This window comes from Heptranchias perlo, chromosome 4 (assembly GCF_035084215.1).
Source record: "Heptranchias perlo isolate sHepPer1 chromosome 4, sHepPer1.hap1, whole genome shotgun sequence".
Lineage (NCBI taxonomy): Eukaryota > Metazoa > Chordata > Chondrichthyes > Hexanchiformes > Hexanchidae > Heptranchias > Heptranchias perlo.
This window is the reverse complement of record NC_090328.1, coordinates 11,203,366-11,221,088: the sequence shown is the minus strand read 5'-3', so window position 1 is coordinate 11,221,088 and position 17,723 is coordinate 11,203,366. Positions and strand designations below refer to the sequence as shown.

General features: G+C 45.8%; 1 protein-coding gene across 4 annotated transcripts in view; it reads left to right on the top strand.

Annotated features, from left to right (window-relative positions):
- The window catches only part of aadat (aminoadipate aminotransferase), a 73,472-nt gene extending 56,070 nt beyond the window's left edge, over positions 1 to 17,402 (top strand). For all 4 annotated transcript variants that reach the window (XM_067982478.1, XM_067982481.1, XM_067982477.1 and 1 more), the window contains 4 exons: positions 1,303 to 1,367; positions 10,498 to 10,604; positions 11,768 to 11,869; positions 16,655 to 17,402. In XM_067982478.1, the coding sequence (XP_067838579.1) occupies positions 1,303 to 1,367; positions 10,498 to 10,604; positions 11,768 to 11,869; positions 16,655 to 16,696 (316 nt within the window). In that variant the 3' untranslated portion in view covers positions 16,697 to 17,402. The remainder of the gene's footprint in view (positions 1 to 1,302; positions 1,368 to 10,497; positions 10,605 to 11,767; positions 11,870 to 16,654) is intronic.
- Positions 17,403 to 17,723: the final 321 nt, after the last annotated feature.

Here is a 17,723-nt window from a genome sequence, read left to right as displayed (position 1 = left end):
GAGAAAGGAATAGAAGGATATGCTGATAGGGTGAGATGAAGTAGGGTGGGATGGAGGCTCGTGTGGAGCATAAACACCGGCAGAGACCAGTTGGGCCGAATGGCCTGTTTCTGTGCTGTAAATTCTATGCAATTCTGTGTAATTAAATGCGAATGTGAACATAAGAGGCCATTAAGTCCATCGAAGCCCATCCTTCCTTACAGGGTCCGTGAGACATATGCAATCCTGATGACCAGCCCAGGAAGCCATGATGACTCAATCCTACTTGTGCTTTCTGGGTCTTCACTTAGTGTGGCGGGGGGCCCAAATGGAGTCACTCCCACAACAACTAGTGGGCCTCACTGTGTGCACCCCCCACCCCCCACCCCCGGCCACCGACCCAGTCCTCAGATCAGGGAATCTGAGAAGAGGTAGACAGCAAGTCCCCTTTTTAAAAAAAAAATATCAACAAAGCCAGCAGGATGGGCATCGGAAGTGAGACCTTCTCAACTGCAGAAGCCCCAAGAAGTTGGCAGCCCTGACCCACTGCCACAGGCATTTTTTGGGCTTTGTTTCGGTCGAGTTAGCCGACCTCAAACTGACTGGGGAGTCATGACACCCCGACCTCTTCCGCCCCCCCCCCCCCCACACTTTTATTCCCTCCGCCACTACCTTCCAGCACAGGCATGATGGGCCGAATGGCCTCTTCCTGTGCTGAAGCATACTATGATACCTTTAACCATTCCCTTTGTAGACTATGTAGCTTGAGCTTCCCTAATCACCTGGAAGTGAGACTTGTTGCACTTTTCTGTCCCCTTTCTAATGCGAAGGATATCTTTTGCGGTGTGGTGACTACAACGCAGTGCTCTAAATATGGCCTGATCGGTTCATTGTAAGGTCTCAGATAGACTTATAAGAAACAACTTTCCTCCCCACCTCTCCTGTCTGGGTGACCCATATTCATGTGTTGAGGTCCTTACCCCCTCCCCCAATGGGAAACGGAATAGCAACACAATAATGAGGTCCTGCCGTCAACATTCGGGGCCTTTATCCCAAATCCTGTTGAGCCCCAGCACAAAACCTCTTGCAATTTGATGCTAATTGCCAACCTCACTCACAGACCCCATAAGGAACGGCTGGTGTCCAATTTGTTTAAAGCAACAGTTAGATTTTTTTTTTAATAAGCCGACTTGGATGTGTGCGTCTTGGAAGAAGATAAAAGAGAGAACTTAAAAGAATAACTTAATTCTCTGTACAACAGATATTACTGACACTAGTGACTGATTTGAGAATTGTTCTTTTTCCACATTCTTTCTTCGACAGTGTGGTGGAGTTTTACAGCAAGCAGAGGGACGCCATGCTGTCATCTGCTGAAAGATGGCTGAAAGGTAAAGCTTGCAAAGTTTAAAAGTATCACCACATAAACCGCCATGAACATCAACAACAACTTGCATTTTATACAGCGCCTTTAACATAGAGAAAGTCCCAAGGCGCCTCACAAGAGGTGTAATCAAAAATAATCGAGGATTCAAAGAACAGAATAAAATTCAGAGTTACGTCTGCTACTGAACAATCTGTGGCATTTTAGCAGCGACCATCTTCTTCCACTTCCGAAACATTTCCCACTTGCACTTCCACCACCTTAAAAATCCACTCCCTCCACGTACCATTACTGCAGTGTGTACTATCTACAAGAGGCACTGCAGCAACTCGCCAAGGCTTCTTCAGCAGCACCTCCCAAACCTGCGATCTCCACCACCTAGAAGGACAAGGGCCACAGGTGCATGGGAACACCATTGTCTCCAAGTTCCCCTCCAAGTCACACACCATCCTAACTTGGACATATATCCCCGTTCCTTCATCGTCGCTGGGTCAAAGTCCTGGAACTCCCTTCCTAACAGCACTATGGGAGAACCTTCACCAGATGGACTGCAGTGGTTCAAGAAGGCGGCTCACCACCACCTTCTCGAGGGCAACTATAGATGGGCATTAAGTGCAGACCTTGCCAGTGAAGCCCTTGTCCCAAGAATGAATGAAATGAATAAAAGAAAACTCCCCTCCAGTGTTCAAACTCTTATCCTCAACCTTCATGCTCAAGATGTGGAGATGCCGGTGATGGACTGGGGTTGACAATTGTAAACAATTTTACAACACCAAGTTATAGTCCAACAATTTTATTTTAAAATTCACAAGCTTTCGGAGGCTTCCTAACTTCACTCCTGAAAGTCCTGGCTCTAATTTTTAGTCTGTGTCCCCTGCTCCTAGACTCCCCAACCAGTGGAAATAGTTTCTCTCTATCTACCCCTTAATATTTTGAAAACTTCAATCAAAGACCCCATGGCACTATTTCGAAGAAGATCAGGGGAGTTCTCCACAGTGCCCTGGCCGATATTTATCCCTCAACCAACATCACTAAAACAGATTATCTGGTCATTATCAAATTGCTGTTTGTGGGACCTTGCTGTGCGCAATTTGGCTGCCGCTTTTCCTGCATTACACAGTGACTACACTTCAAAAAGTACTTCATTGATTGTAAAGCGCTTTGGGACAGCCTGAGGTTGTGAAAGGCGCTATATAAATGCATGTTCTTTGTTTCTCTTCCATGACGTCCCGGCCCTGTGGTATTTTCTTCCAAAAGCCTCTTTAAAACCTTATCGCATTGGCCTTGCCTTCAGCTTTTTCTCCTCCTATCCCGCCCCACACAAATCCCCTCACACCATGATCGCGCCCGCTCTGGCCCCAGTTAAAGTATCCTGAGATGCTCCTCCACGTGAAGCACATTAGAAATACAAGCTGCAATTCCCGAATGGTCTTGACTGCTTTCGAACTGTCGATGGTTTAACACAGAACCCACTGAGGAAATATTTTTGTACATTTTTAATGCTAGATGTTACAAGCTCAAATCATTACATTCAACGGAACCATAAATTACCTCCTTCTATGTGTCTGTCTATAAATAAGCTGTTTTTTTCTTCTTGCAGAGGTTACCATGGGAGAGCTTCTGCTATCCTCAATGGAAGCTCCTTTTAGTCGCCTAAACGGGGTTTCCATCAAAGTTATGGCGTTGGAATCCACGAGGAAATTTACCCCCATAGTTTGAGTTAATTATTTTTTTTTTTCATTTTATTCATTCGCGGGGTATGGGCGTTGCTAGTAAGGACGAGGCTCTCACAAGCATGGGAACGTAGGAACAGGAGGAGGCCATTCACCCCCTCGAGCCTGTTCCGCCATTCAATTAGATCATGGCTGATCCGTATCTTAACTCCCATTTACCTGCCTCGGATCCGTAACCACATTACAGGAAGGATGTGATTGCACTAGAGAGGGCACAGAGGAGATTTACAAGGATGTTGCCAGAGCTGGAGAATTTTAGCTAAGAGGAAAGATTGGATAGGCTGGGGTTGTTTTCTTCGGAACAGAGGAGGCTGAGGGGTGATTTAATTGAGGTGTACAAAATTATGAGGGGCCTAGATAGAGTGGATAGGAAGGACCTATTTCCCTTAGCGGAGAGGTCAATAACCAGGGGGAATAGATTTAAAGTGATTGGTAGAAGGATTAGAGGGGAGCTGAGGAAAAATTTTTTCACCCAGAGGGCGGTGGGGGTCTGGAACTCACTGCCTGAAAGGGTGGTAGAGGCAGAAACCCTCAACTCATTTGAAAAGTACCTGGATGTGCACCTGAGGTGCCGTGACCTACAAGGCTACGGACCAAGTGCTGGAAAGTGGGATTAGGCTGGGTGGCTCATTTTCGGCCAGCACAGACACAATGGGCCTCCTTGTTCTGCCCCCTTGAGCAGAGACTCGTAACATTATCCCCAAGATGTATTCCGGACATTTCCCCTGTTGCTTAAACTGAAAAAACTAAGTGTACACCCAGTAAAGGGAAGATTCGTACACGAACACATCCAAAAATAGCTGTTAAATTGAACAAAGCCGTGCGATCAAATTGAATGACAGTAACCCGAAGAGAGTGCTGTGTTCTAAAAGTGTAATTCAAATGCAGAAGTATCTTTTTGTTTTATTCATTCTCGAAATGTGGGTGTCGCTGGCAAGGTCAGCATTTATTGCCCATCCCTAATTGCCCTTGAGAAGGTGGTGGTGAGCCGCCTTCTTGAACCGCTGCAGTCCGTGTTGTGAAGGTACTCCTACAATGCTGATAGATAGGGAATTCCAGGATTTTGACCCAGCGATGATGAAAGAACAGCGATATGTATGTCCAAGTCGGGATGGCGTGTGATTTGGAGATGGTGTTGTTCCCATGCACCTGCTGCCCTTGTCCATCTAGGTGGTGGAGGTCGAGGGTTTGGGAGACACTGTCGAAGAAGTCTTGGCGAGTTGCTGCAGTGCATCCTGTGGATGGTACACACTGCAGCCACTGTGCACCGGTGGTGGATGGAGTGAATGTTTAGGGTGATGGATGGGGTGCCAATCAAGCGGGCTGCTTTGTCCTGGATGGTGTCGAGCTTCTTGAGTGTTGTTGCAGCTGCTCCCATCCAGGCAAGTGGAGAGTATTCCATCACACTCCTGACTTGTGCCTTGTAGATGGTGGAGAGATGCCACTGTGTGTTTGCAGATTTATTGTTGTGGTACAACAAGAAGTAAAGTATACATCCATAGTACTGACGGTTGTTGGATAAGAACAGTTTAGGTAACTTAAAATGTTTTAAAGATATCTTGACAGGGATTATTATTAACCGCCATTAGTTGCAGAATCGTTGCGCTAAAAAAGACTCTTATCTGACATCCAGTCTCAGATCAGCTGCAGTTTCTTCCAGCTAATCATTGAGATGGCTGAAGGAATATTGTTCCCAGAACAATCTCCGTACCCTCACCACCAACTCCATTGCCCTCCCCGGTCATTGTCTCAGGCTAAATCAGACTGTTCATAATCTTGACATCCCATTTGACCCTGAGATGAGTTTCTGACTCCATATCCTCTCTGTTGATACAGGCTGCCTACTTCCACCTCTATCATCGCCCACCTCAACTCTTATCTCTGCTTATCTGCTGCTGAAACTCATCCATGCCTTTATTACCCTCAGACTCGATTTACTACAGTGCTTCCCTGGCCAGGTTCACTCTATAAACTTCAGCTCATCCAAACCTCTAATGCTCGTCTCCTATCCCACACAAAGTCCTGCTCATGCATCACCCATGTCCTCGCTGACCTACATTGGCTTCCGGTCTCCCACTGATTCAAATTTAAAATTCTCATCCTTGTTGTGTTTAAAAAAGTCCATTGCCTTTCTATCTCTGTAATCTTCTCGAGCCCTACAATACCCCCTCCCGAACTCTCCATTCCTCTGCCTCTGGCCTCTTGTGCGTTCCCCCTCCTTCCATCGCTCCATCATTGGGGGCTTTGCTTTCAGCTGTCTAGGCCCCACGCTCTGGAATTCCCTCCCCAAATCACTCTGCCTCTCCACCTCCCTCTCCTCCTTGAAGACTCTACTTAAAACCAAGCATTTGGTCACCCCTCCAAATATCTCCTTCTTTGGCTCAGTGTCCCCTTTTTTCCTGTGAAGACATTTTTCTACATTAAGACTGTCTACACGTAGGATACTTGCAGTCCTAGCCGGCCCATTTGGGCTGCATTTAAACCGAGGTCCCAGAGGTTCCTTTCACTCACATGCATTACAGCTGTGGCTCAGTTGGTAGCAAGTTCCCCTCTGAATCAGAAGGTCTTGGAGTTCAAGTCCCTCTCCAGAGACTTTAGCACAAAATCTAGGCTCACACTCCAGTGCAATACTGTCGGAGGTGCCATCTTTCAAAAGAGATGTTAAACCGAGGCCCTTTCTGCCCTCTCAGGTGGACATAAAAGATGCAGTGGCACTATTTCGAAGAAGAGCAGGGGTGTTCTCCCTGGTGTCCTAGCCAATAGTTATCTTTCAACTAACATCAATAAAATAGATTATCTGGTCATTATCTCATTGCTGTTTGTCGGGACCTTGCTGTGTGCAAATTGGCTGTTTCATTTCCTGCATTACAACAGTGACTACACTTCAAAAGTATCTCAATGGCTGTAAAGCACTTTGGGACGTCCTGAGGTTGTGAAAGGCGCTATGTAAACGCAAGTCTTTCTTTACATGGGGTCCCATAGACTAAACTCTTGATTATTAGCAACTTAATGTTTTTAAATGTCTAATTGCCCTTTGTTGCTATGGAAATTGACCTTGGCATTCGTAGACTTTAGCTGCAAAAAGGAAACTAGATGGATGATTCCAATAAACGACATCCCCGGTGGTTACTGGGAACACCAACACCAACCTCTAACACTACCATTTGGTAGAAGGAATCCTGCAGCACTCTTACAGGCTCCCTGATGGTTTGTTCTCTTGAAGCCATCAAGCCTGAGATATAAACGTACAGACTTTCATCTAAGTAAATTCATTCCAGATCCGTCTGCCGCCAACTCCCATTATCCCCCCACTTCTGAAGATTAGAAGGACTCCAGTAGACTATTTAAAGAGGAGCTGCAGTGCGGGACTAAGTACTAGAAATTACTCCTGGTTAAATAACAGCTGGTTTACATTTTTAATTGTTGCTTTTTTCACAATCCCTGTGCTGTAATAATCCCAAGTTACAGAGTTTGTTGTCTGTTTGTTTGACCTTTTCGGAGTAGTCCTCAACAGAAGATAAAAATGATGACAATCTAAAATAGAAACTGGAAAAGCACAGCAGGTCCATCATCATCTGAACAGCAAAAAGTTAGGTCACCCCAGCAGGCAAAGGTATACACCCGAAAAGATAGGTCAGCCTAGCAGGCAAAGGTATACTTAGTTTTTTTTAGAATTTACAATGCAGAAACAGGCTATTTGGCGCAACAGGTTAATGCCGGTGTTTATGTTCTACATGAGCCTCCTCCCTCCCCTCTTCATCTAACCCTATCTTCTATTCCTTTCTCCCTCATGTACTTATCTAGCTTCCCCTTAAAACCACAAAGACTTATACACCCAAAAAGACCGGTTAGCGTATCGGGCAAAGAGTAAACACCCAAAACGTTAACCTTGCCATTTAAAAAAATCTTTTTAGATGCTGACAGACTTGAGGCATATTTCCAGCATTTTACTTAAATAGATGTGTTCAGGTGATGTACAGCATGTCCACTGTTTACTGCCGGTGTCTGTACGAATTGGTCTATTTCCCAAAACATTTACTGCCATTTTTTTTGTGTCTCCTGCAACAGTCAGAATAATCGGCAGGTTTTGTCAAATACTCAGTTTAGACAAGAGAAAACAGCCCACAAACCGATAAACTGACTGGTCCTGAGTAGGTGTGCAGTAAGGCAATGCCCTTATTCTGAGTCACTCCTGCATGTCCATTCCTCTCAAGTTGTTGAACACAGATCCCCGCAGAGGAAACCCTGTAACTGGTATAGGAACAGGAGTAGGCCATTCAGCCCCTCGTGCCTGCTCCGCCATTTGATAAGATCACGGCTGATCTGTGATCTAGCTCCATATACCTGCCTTTGGCCCATATCCCATAATACCTTTGGTTGCCAAAAAGCTATCTATCTCACATTTAAATTTAGCAATTGAGCTAGTATCAATTGCTGTTTGCAGAAGAGAGTTCCAAACTTCTACCACCCTTTGTGTGTAGAAATGTTTTCTAATCTCACTCCTGAAAGGTCTGACTCTAATTTTTAGACTGTGCCCCCTACTCCTAGAATCCCCAACCAGCGGAAATAGTTTCTCTCTATCCACCCTACCTGTTCCCCTTAATATCATAAACTTCGATCAGATCACCCCTTAACCTTCTAAACTCCAGAGAATACAACCCCAATTTGTGTAATCTCGCCTCGTAACTTAACTCTTGAAGTCCGGGTATCATTCTAGTAAACCTACGCTGCACTCCCTCCAAGGCCAATCTGTCCTTCCGAAGGTGCGGTGCCCAGAACTGCTCACAGTACTCCAGGTGCGGTCTAACCAGGGTTTTGTATAGCTGCAGCATAACTTCTGCCCCCTTGTACTCCAGTCCTCTAGATATAAAGGCCAGCATTCCATTAGCCTTATTGATTATTTTCTGCACCTCTTCATGACACTTCAATGATCTATGTACCTGAACCCCCTCGGTCCCTTTGGACATCCACTGTTTTTAACTTTTTACCATTTAGAAAGTACCCTGTTCTATCCATTTTTGGTCCAAAGTGGATGACCTCACATTTGTTTACATTGAATTCCATTTGCCACAGTTTTGCCCATTCACCTAATCTATCAGTATCACTCCAGTTATACATGGATTACATCAAAACAATCTAACTGCTATTTGCTGGGAGGTAAATATTCGCCTCTTGCTGTTTTAATACTATGACCCTGGTTTATGCAGAAGTATTTAATTTGAAAGAAAGCTCCTGAGCAGGGTCTTAGAAGTAGATAAGATATTGAACGGGATAAAAAGAAAGAACTTGCATTTATACACCGCCTTTCACGACCTCAGGTTGTCCCAAAGGGCTTCACAGCCAATGAAGTACTTTTGAAGTGTAATCACTGTTGCAATGTCGGGTATGAGTTTTAAGAAAACTGGTTTACTCAATTATATTTTCTTTTGGGTTTGACTTGTCCTTTGAAACTTGGGGATGTAAATGTGTTATAAGTACCAAGAAATTGTTTTGCCCTCGAAGTTACTGTCAGTCTTTAAAAATGGTTTCCAGGATATGCTGATGTAAATGTGTTTCTTCATTTTTTTTTGGTCATACCCAAATGCCATTTTGCGTACAGCAACGACCCACAAACAGCAACGAGATAAATGACCAGATAACCTGTCTTGGTGGTTTTGGTTGAGGGCTAAATGTGGGTCACATCACAAGGAGAACTCCCCAGCTTATCATTTAATAGTGCTAATGGGATCTTTTATGTACACTTGAGAAAGCAGACGGGGCTTCGGTTTAACGTCTCACCCAAAAGACAGCAAATCCAACAGTGCAGCCGTCCCTCAGGACTGCACCGGAGTGTCAGCCTAGATTACGTGCTCGGGTTTCTGGAGTGAGGCTTAGAGTCATAGAATCATAGAAGTTTACAACATGGAAACAGGCCCTTCGGCCTAACATGTCCATGTCGCCCAGTTTATACCACTAAGCTAGTCCCAATTGCCTGCACTTGGCCCATATCCCTCTATACTCATCTTACCCATGCAACTGTCCAAATGCTTTTTAAAAGACAAAATTGTACCCGCCTCTACTACTGCCTCTGGCAGCTCGTTCCAGACACTCACCACCCTTTGAGTGAAAAAATTGCCCCTCTGGACCCTTTTGTATCTCTCCCCTCTCACCTTAAATCTATGCCCCCTCGTTATAGACTCCCCTACCTTTGGGAAAAGATTTTGACTATCTACCTTATCTATGCCCCTCATTATTTTATAGACTTCTATAAGATCACCCCTTAACCTCCTACTCTCCAGGGAAAAAAAGTCTCAATCTATCCAACCTCTCCCTATAAGTCAAACCATCAAGTCCCAGTAGCATCCTAGTAAATCTTTTCTGCACTCTTTCTAGTTTAATAATATCCTTTCTATAATTGGGTGACCAAAACTGTACATAGAATCATAGAAGTTTACACGAACTTTCTAACAGAGGTGAGAGTGCTACCAACCGAGCCAAGGTCGACACCTAAAGGGAGGGTAACTCTGGAGTACTGCCACAAGATATGCTATGGAAAGAGGAGAAGGGGAAACAGGTTCAAACTGATGACAGGCAAATTTAGGGCCTAAGTCAGGAAATTCTTTCTGCAAAGTGATCAACGGACAGCATGGACTTCTGGGCAGGGTATTGGAGATAAAAACCTTGGATTCATTTATGGGAAAGTTGGATGCAGTGATGGAGGGGTTATATTTTTCTAGAGGGATGAGTTAAGTTGCCTTCCTCAACCGTATTCACCTTGTGAAGAGGTTGCAGAATGCTTTAACCAACAGGCCACAAAGGACTAAATGTGCCAATAAAATGGAAAGCTTAATGGCGGAGGGATACAGGCTGTGGTGTTCCTTGCACTGTGGCAAGCTGCTTTACGTTTCAGCTCACCAAAGCCAGAAAATAAATAATTCATCCGCACGTGTAGAGATTTTGAGGAAATTGAAAACAAGAAAGGGCTGAAAGAGGGAGGAAGATCAACTTAATTATCGTGTCTCTTCATTAGAACCGAATACTGAGGAAGGATCACATCCAGACCATTCACCTTCCTGTTCTCTTTTGCCTCGAAGTAATTGGCAAAATGGAATATTTTTGGCCAGGGTTTAGGGACTGCATGGGTAAAGTCTCTCCCTGCACGTAGTCAGAGTAGTGGAGCAGTTACACTTGAATATAGTACGGCTCCAGTTTTCTTTGATACACTGTAGAACTGTTCCATACCTGCTGAATTTTTTTTTTATTCAGGGACCGGAAAGCAGAACCGGACAAAATGGACTCCTCACCATCTTTTCCTTCCTATCCTAGCTGAGCTGACAGTTATACGCAAGTCTTATAATACCTTCTTTGGTTAATATTTCATGAACCTTTCTCCGTATCTGTTGCTACTTCTTACTTTTTTTCCAGATGAAGTTGATTGGCATGTCCCTAGTGCTGGCATGTTCTTCTGGATGAAGCTAAAGGGAATCCCAGACACATTCCAACTAATCTCCAAGAAGGCCCTGCAAAAAGAGGTAACTGCCTGACTGATAACAGAAGCAACTCTTCCCAGAACATCCCACCCCCCCCAGAGGAGAACCTTTTCTCTTTCGTTTTCTTTCTCCTCTTCTCACCATCCCCTCCTTTTCTTTCTCCTCTTCACCCTTCCCCCTTCTTTTCTTTCTCCTCTTCACCCCACCCCCTTTTCTTTCTCCTCTTCAACCCCGCCCTCCTTCACTCAGTCCTGAAATGATTTTGGGCCTGAAATAGGCAGGGCGCTCCGGAGACCTGAGGCTCGTCCAAATTAGGCCTCGTCGGTCGTCCAGAGGCAGCTCGCTGGTTTGAAGAAGGCTGGTTTAAGAACCAGGTAGATCTGGCGGGAGGAGGAGGCGAATGGGAGGGCAGGCAGAGGCCCGCAGTGGTGCTGTGGAGCTGGGATGAGCACTGTTGCTCCCTCGGCACTCCCCCCCCCCTCCCCCCCCCCCCCCCCCCACCTCCTCAAACCCCACTCCGGCTCCATATGCAGGTAAGTTTTTTTTTCTTAAAAATTGACCATTTTGGTAGAGGCCTCCGTCGGTCACTTTAAGGACTGCTGGTAAGGCCACACAAGGAACCAAACCAGAACAGGCCTCCGTGCCGACAGACTTCCAGAAAAGGTCCTTAAACAGGCGAAAGGCCCCCTCCTCATTGACGTATTTAAGGGGTCTTAAGCCTGTTTTAGGTGACCGTCAGGAATGCCCGAACCCAATATGGGATTGGACGTATTTCAGGCGCCCTTGGGCCTAAGACATAGCCCCGTGAAATTGGACCCTTTCGCTCCCCCCCCGCCTCACCCTGTTTCTTGCCCAAAAAAAGGCCCGCGACAAGTTCCAATTTCTACCCCCAGCATCTCACGAGAGAATCTCGTACCTGCTTTCTATACAATATTTGCTGAATTTCATGTCACAGTTTAACCCTGAAGATTTCTGTTGATTCCTTAGCTTGCTCTTCCTGCCTTCTGATTTAGCTGCTCTTTCTCTGACAGACTGGAATGCGCTCAAGCATTTGCCCTGCCTTATGTTTATTCATTATTCCGCTCCCTTTTCATTAACCTTTGCATCAGTTTGAATTTTTATTGCAGAGAAAACAATATGGTCCGTAGTGTTTGAGTGTTAACGGTGGTTCTGGCTAAGCGGTGTGTATATCTGCCTCTCCTCAGGTGCTGTTCGTTCCCGGTCAGGCATTCATGATTGACGGCTCAGCCCCTTGTCCTTATGTCCGTGCTGCCTTTTCCCTTTCCACTCCCGAGCAAATAGATCAGGTAAATGCTGAACGGTCTAAGCCTGTCCTCTACTGCTTTCATTATTCCCTGATTCAGTAAGTACTTACGAGGATGATACCAGAACCAAGAGGGTAGAACTGTCAGGAAAGGCTGAACAGGCTAGGGGCTCTTTTCTGTGGTAAAGGAAAGGCCGAGGGGTGACCTGATAGAGGTCTTTAAGATTATGAACGGGTTCGATAGGATAGACGTAGAGAAGATGTTTTCGTTTTTGCGGGGGGGGGAGGGAACCAAAACTGGGGGTCGTAAATATAAGATAAATAAATCCAATAAGGGGTTCAGGAGAAACTTCTTCACCTAGGGAGTGGTTAGAATGTGGAACTCGCTACCACAAGGAGCGGTTGAGGCGAATAACAGAGATGCTTTTAAGGGGAGGCTAAATAAGTACATGAAGAAGAAAGGAGTAGAAGGATATGCTGATAGGGTTAGATGAAGTAGGGTGGGAGGAGGCCCGTGTGGAGCGTTTGGGCAGAATGGCCTATTCCTGTGCTTAAATTCTGTTTAATTCTACTTACCCCGCACTTACCGATTTTAAACCGCTCTGCTGATTTCAGGCAAAGTCGGGTCTTCGTGCAGTTTCAGTCAGCTGCTCGCACCCCGTTAAAGCACAGTTTACCTCAGTGACTCAGAGGCAAGAGTGCTACCACCGAGTCACGGCTGACTAGGGTCGCCAACTCTTGATTTCATCACATGACCTCCTGCCTCCAATCCCCCCCCCCCGCCCACACACTCCCGCCATTGGTCGCCCATCCTTTGGCGTTGCACCGCATTCCCACGGCCAATCAGGAAGTGAACTGACTCCATTACCCGATTGGATGATTCTTGACTGTTGGTCAAACAGCCATTTTTCCCATTCCCAATATTTTTTCAGCTAATAAATGAAAGTGTTCAAAGAAAGTGAAAAAAGCAGACGATTCTTTTTAATATCCCGATGATTTTTCTCCAGAGTTTGCTCGCAGCAGTGTCCTGGAGATTAATCTTTCACTCCTGGGCAATTCTGGAGTGTTGGCGCCCCTATAGCTGACCCCTAGTCTCCTGTTTGATTATTTAATTAAAATGAATGGAGTCTCAGCTGTCGCCTGAAACAGGTCTGCTATTTTGAGGCATTGCAAAGAACATTTCCACTCTGGCTACCATAACTCCATTTCCCTAGAGTTTTTACAGGTCGACACTATCTGTCCTGGGTAAGGCTAAGGCAGATGTGACTGTCCATTAGAGGGTGCAACACTGCAGCGTTATACTTATTCTGTAGATAGGCACTATCGGTGGGAAGCACAGCTGGGTAGATTGTGTCCTAAAGTTTACTGTTCTAATCTGATCATCAACATTTACCAGGGATCCTTTTTGCAGCATAGTTTTGAAGCATGATTTTGGAGTGGTACTCTCTGTACTGCAGTCTCATTTGAGATTAATCTCCAATTGTGCAATCGCCATGTTAACTGTGGCTCAGTTGGTAGCACTTCTCGTCTTCTGAGCTGGAAGGTTGTGGGTTCAAATCCCATGCCAGAGACTTGAGCACAAAATCTAGGCTGATACTCCCAGTGCAGTACTGAGGGATGTTAAACCGAGGCCCCGTCTGCCCTCTCAGGTGGGCATTTTTTTAAAAAATTAATTCATGGGATGTGGGAGTCGCTGGGAAGGCCAGCATTTATTGCCCATCCCTAATTGCCCTTGAGAAGGTGGTGGTGAGCCGCCTTCTTGAACCGCTGCAGTCCGTGTGGTGAAGGTTCTCCCACAGTGCTGTTAGGAAGGGAGTTCCAGGATTTTGACCCAGCGACAATAAAGGAATGGCGATATATTTCCAAGTCGGGATGGTGTATGACTTAGAGGGGGACTTGCAGGTGATGTTGTTCCCATGTGCCTGATGCCCTTGTCCCTCTAGGTGGTAGAAGTCGTGGGTTTGGGAGGTGCTGTCGAAGAAGCCTTGGCGAGTTGCTGCAATGCATCCTGTGGATGGTACACACTGCAGCCACGGTGCACTAATGGTGAAGGGAGTGAATGTTTAGGGCGGTGGATGGGGTTCAAATCAAGCGGGCTGCTTTGTCCTGGTTGGTGTTGAGCTTCTTGAGAGTTGTTGGAGCTGCACTCATCCAGGCAAGTGGAGAGTATTCCATCACACTCCTGACTCACCGATGCTCAGTTTGGGTTCCGCCAGGACCACTCGGCTCCAGACCTCATTACAGCCTTGGTCCAAACATGGACAAAAGAGCTGAATTCCAGAGGTGAGGTGAGAGTGACTGCCCTTGACATCAAGGCAGCATTTGACCGAGTGTGACACCAAGGAGCCCTAGTAAAATTGAAGTCAATGGGAATCGGGGGGAAAACTCTCCAGTGGCTGGAGTCATACCTAGCACAAAGGAAGATGGTAGTGGTTGTTGGAGGCCAATCATCTCAGCCCCAGGATATTGCTGCAGGAGTTCCTCAGGGCAGTGTCCTAGGCCCAACCATCTTCAGCTGCTTCATCAATGACCTTCCCTCCATCATAAGGTCAGAAATGGGGATATTCGTTGATGACTGCACAGTGTTTAGTTCCATTCGCAACCCCTCAAATAATGCTGCATGCAGGCTCGGACTGCTTCAAGACCTGGACAACATCCAGGCTTGGGCTCATAAGTGGCAAGTAACATTCGCGCCAGATAAGTGCCAGGCAATGACCATCTCCAACAAGAGAGAGTCTAACCACCTCCCCTTGACATTCAACGGCATTACCATCGCCGAATCCCCCACCATCAACATCCTGGGGGTCACCATTGACCAGAAACTTAACTGGACCAGCCATATAAATACTGTGGCTACTAGAGCAGGTCAGAGGCTGGGTATTCTGCGGCGAGTGACTCACCTCCTGACTCCCCAAAGCCTTTCCACCATCTACAAGGCACAAGTCAGGAGTGTGATGGAATACTCTCCACTTGCCTGGATGAGTGCAGCTCCAACAACACTCAAGAAGCTCGACACCATCCAAGATAAAGCAGCCCGCTTGATTGGCACCCCATCCACCACCCTAAACATTCACTCCCTTCACCACCGGCGCACTGTGGCTGCAGTGTGTACCATCCACAGGATGCACTGCAGCAACTCGCCAAGGCTTCTTCGACAGCACCTCCCAAACCCGCGACCTCTACCACCTAGAAGGACAAGAGCAGCAGGTACATGGGAACAACACCACCTACACATTCCCCTCCAAGTCACACACCATCCCGACTTGGAAATATATCGCCGTTCCTTCATTGTCGCTGGGTCAAAATCCTGGAACTCCCTTCCTAACAGCAGTGTGGGAGAACCGTCACCACACGGACTGCAGCGGTTCAAGAAGGCGGCTCACCACCACCTTCTCAAGGGCAATTAGGGATGGGCAATAAATGCCGGCCTCGCCAGCGACGCCCACATCCCGTGAACGAATAAAAAAAAACTTGTGCCTTTGTAGATGGTGGAAAGGCTTTGGGGAGTCAGAAGGTGAGTCACTCGCCACAGAATACTCAGCCTCTGACCTGCTCTTGTAGCCACGGTATTTATGTGGCTGGTCCAGTTAAGTTTCTGGTCAATGGTGACCCCCAGGATGTTGATGGTGGGGGATTCGGCGATGGTAATGCCGTTGAATGTCAAGGGGAGGTGGTTAGAATCTCTTGTTGGAGATCATAAAAGATCCTATGGCGGGGCGTTTTCCCCGTCGTCCTGGCCAATATTTATCCCTCAACCAACATCACTAAAATAGATTATCGGGTTATTATCACATTGCTGTTTGTGGGACCTCGCTGTGTGCAAATTGGCTGCTGTGTTTCCCACATTACAACAGTGACTACACTTCAAAAGTACTTCATTGGCTGTAAAGCGCTTTGGGACAACCTGAGGTTGTGAAAAGTGCTATATAAACGTAAGTCTTTTTTTTTCTTTTTAACCCTATGTTGAGTGTTTAAAGGCACTTTAATGTAGTTCTCCCACCCATCGGCAGCGAGTCATCTTGTAAACTCCCTCATGATCCGGGAACCAGCAGAATTAAAGACCCACAAAAATGTGAGTCAAGACCACCTCTAAAGGTGGGATAAAGGCAGGGAACCAACCCCCCAACATTTGTACTCATAGCCCTCTTATTATACAGTGGAAGGGAGCACTCACATGGTGACCAGCTCCTGACCCAAGAGTATAAAAATGGGGCAACGAGACATGGAGGGCACTCTCTCTTGGAACCTAAAAAACACAGTAATTAAATGAAAACGGCTTAAAACCTTTCACCAAAGTAACTAATCCTTCGCAGAGAATTGGGAGGGGAAAAATTGGTGCCTCTTGATGGCTGAAAACACAGCTTCCCTTTATTTCCCCTCCTGTCCTCCATTGTCATATGTTATCGCTCCAAAGTGTCACATAGGCTAAAACACAAACAAAAAAAGGTCCGGTCTAGCTGAATCTAAACTAACTACAGTTTACCCAAGGTCCCCTTCTGCCTGTCCCGGTGGTTCAGATGGACATTAAAGATCCCGTAGCAACTATTTGAAGAAGAGTTCTCCAACATTCTTCCCTCATCCGACATCATCAAAATCATGTTAGCTGTACCATTCATTTCATTGCTGTTTGTGGGATCTTGCTCTGCTCAAAATGGCTGACCAGTTTGCCCATGTAGGTGATTTTTTTCACTTCAAAAAGTAATTAATTGTACTTTGCAACATTTTTGAGAGTTGTAAATAAATGCCGGATCATTCTGCATGATTGTCTGTCTTTCCAAAAAGTAATGGAATGGGTGTTCCTCATTTCCGTTTTTCTTATTCTTTCCAGGGTTTACAAAGGTTGTCTGCACTCATCAAAGAAGCTGTGTAAGAACTGCGTAAAGAAAAGGATACACACAACGAGACCAGTTTCTTAGTAAACTCAATCAAAAATTACCGCACTCTGTATAACCTTTTTTTAATCTAATGGAATTTAACTGAATTTTGTAGAATGTTCTTGTATAATTGTTTCAAATCAAACCACAAATAAGGGATGGTGAGTTTAAAAACAAGTGGTAAAAAGGCAAGTTTAGACCTGGTGTTGGGAAGAACTTTTTCCATGCAAACACTGCTCAGTACCCGCCAACTGTCTTCTGGGAGTCCTTCAAGAGGCACATAGATGGTGGGATCAAAACTTTCTTTGGAAAGCTGAGCCTTGTGGGTGGAATGCACCTCCTCCTCTTCACTGATCATTGTGAGATGCGTTTTAGTACATTTTTCCTTTAACAATAAGATTTTTAGTGGCCTAGAAACTGGGCCGCGTAGCTGCTGTTTCTCAGGCGCTACCCGTTCTCCAAAGTCCCCACAGTGCGCACACTTCTGACCAGATGTTGATACGAGAATGAGGTCCCATGCCCGATATCCGGGGGACTCCTCGGACCCTACCATTCTTGCGCAGGGTAAGCGCCTAAAAACGGGGGCTCCTGAATTTCTAGGCCAGTATGTTTTGAGTTTTATCTGTGAAATTCTTTTGCAGTTAACGGTCTGTATACTACTGAATTGTATTAGAACATAAAGGAATGTCGATGTTTCATTTCCTTTTCGTGGGACTGGCTTGTTTGTTTTAAAACGTAGATAGCAATTGTAGTGAGAAAGGATCTTAGCTCAGAAAATCAGGATGTAGAATCAGTATGGGTGGAGCTAAGAAATAACAAGGGTCAGAAAACACTGGTGGGAGTAGTTTACAGGCCCCCTAACAGTAATTATAATGTTGGACAGAGTATAAATCAGGAAATTAGAGGAGCATGTAACAAGGATAATGCAATAATCGTGGGGGACTTTAATCTTTACATAGACTGGGCAAATCAAATTGACAAAAGTAGCTTGGTGGACGAGTTCATGGAATGCATTCGAGACCA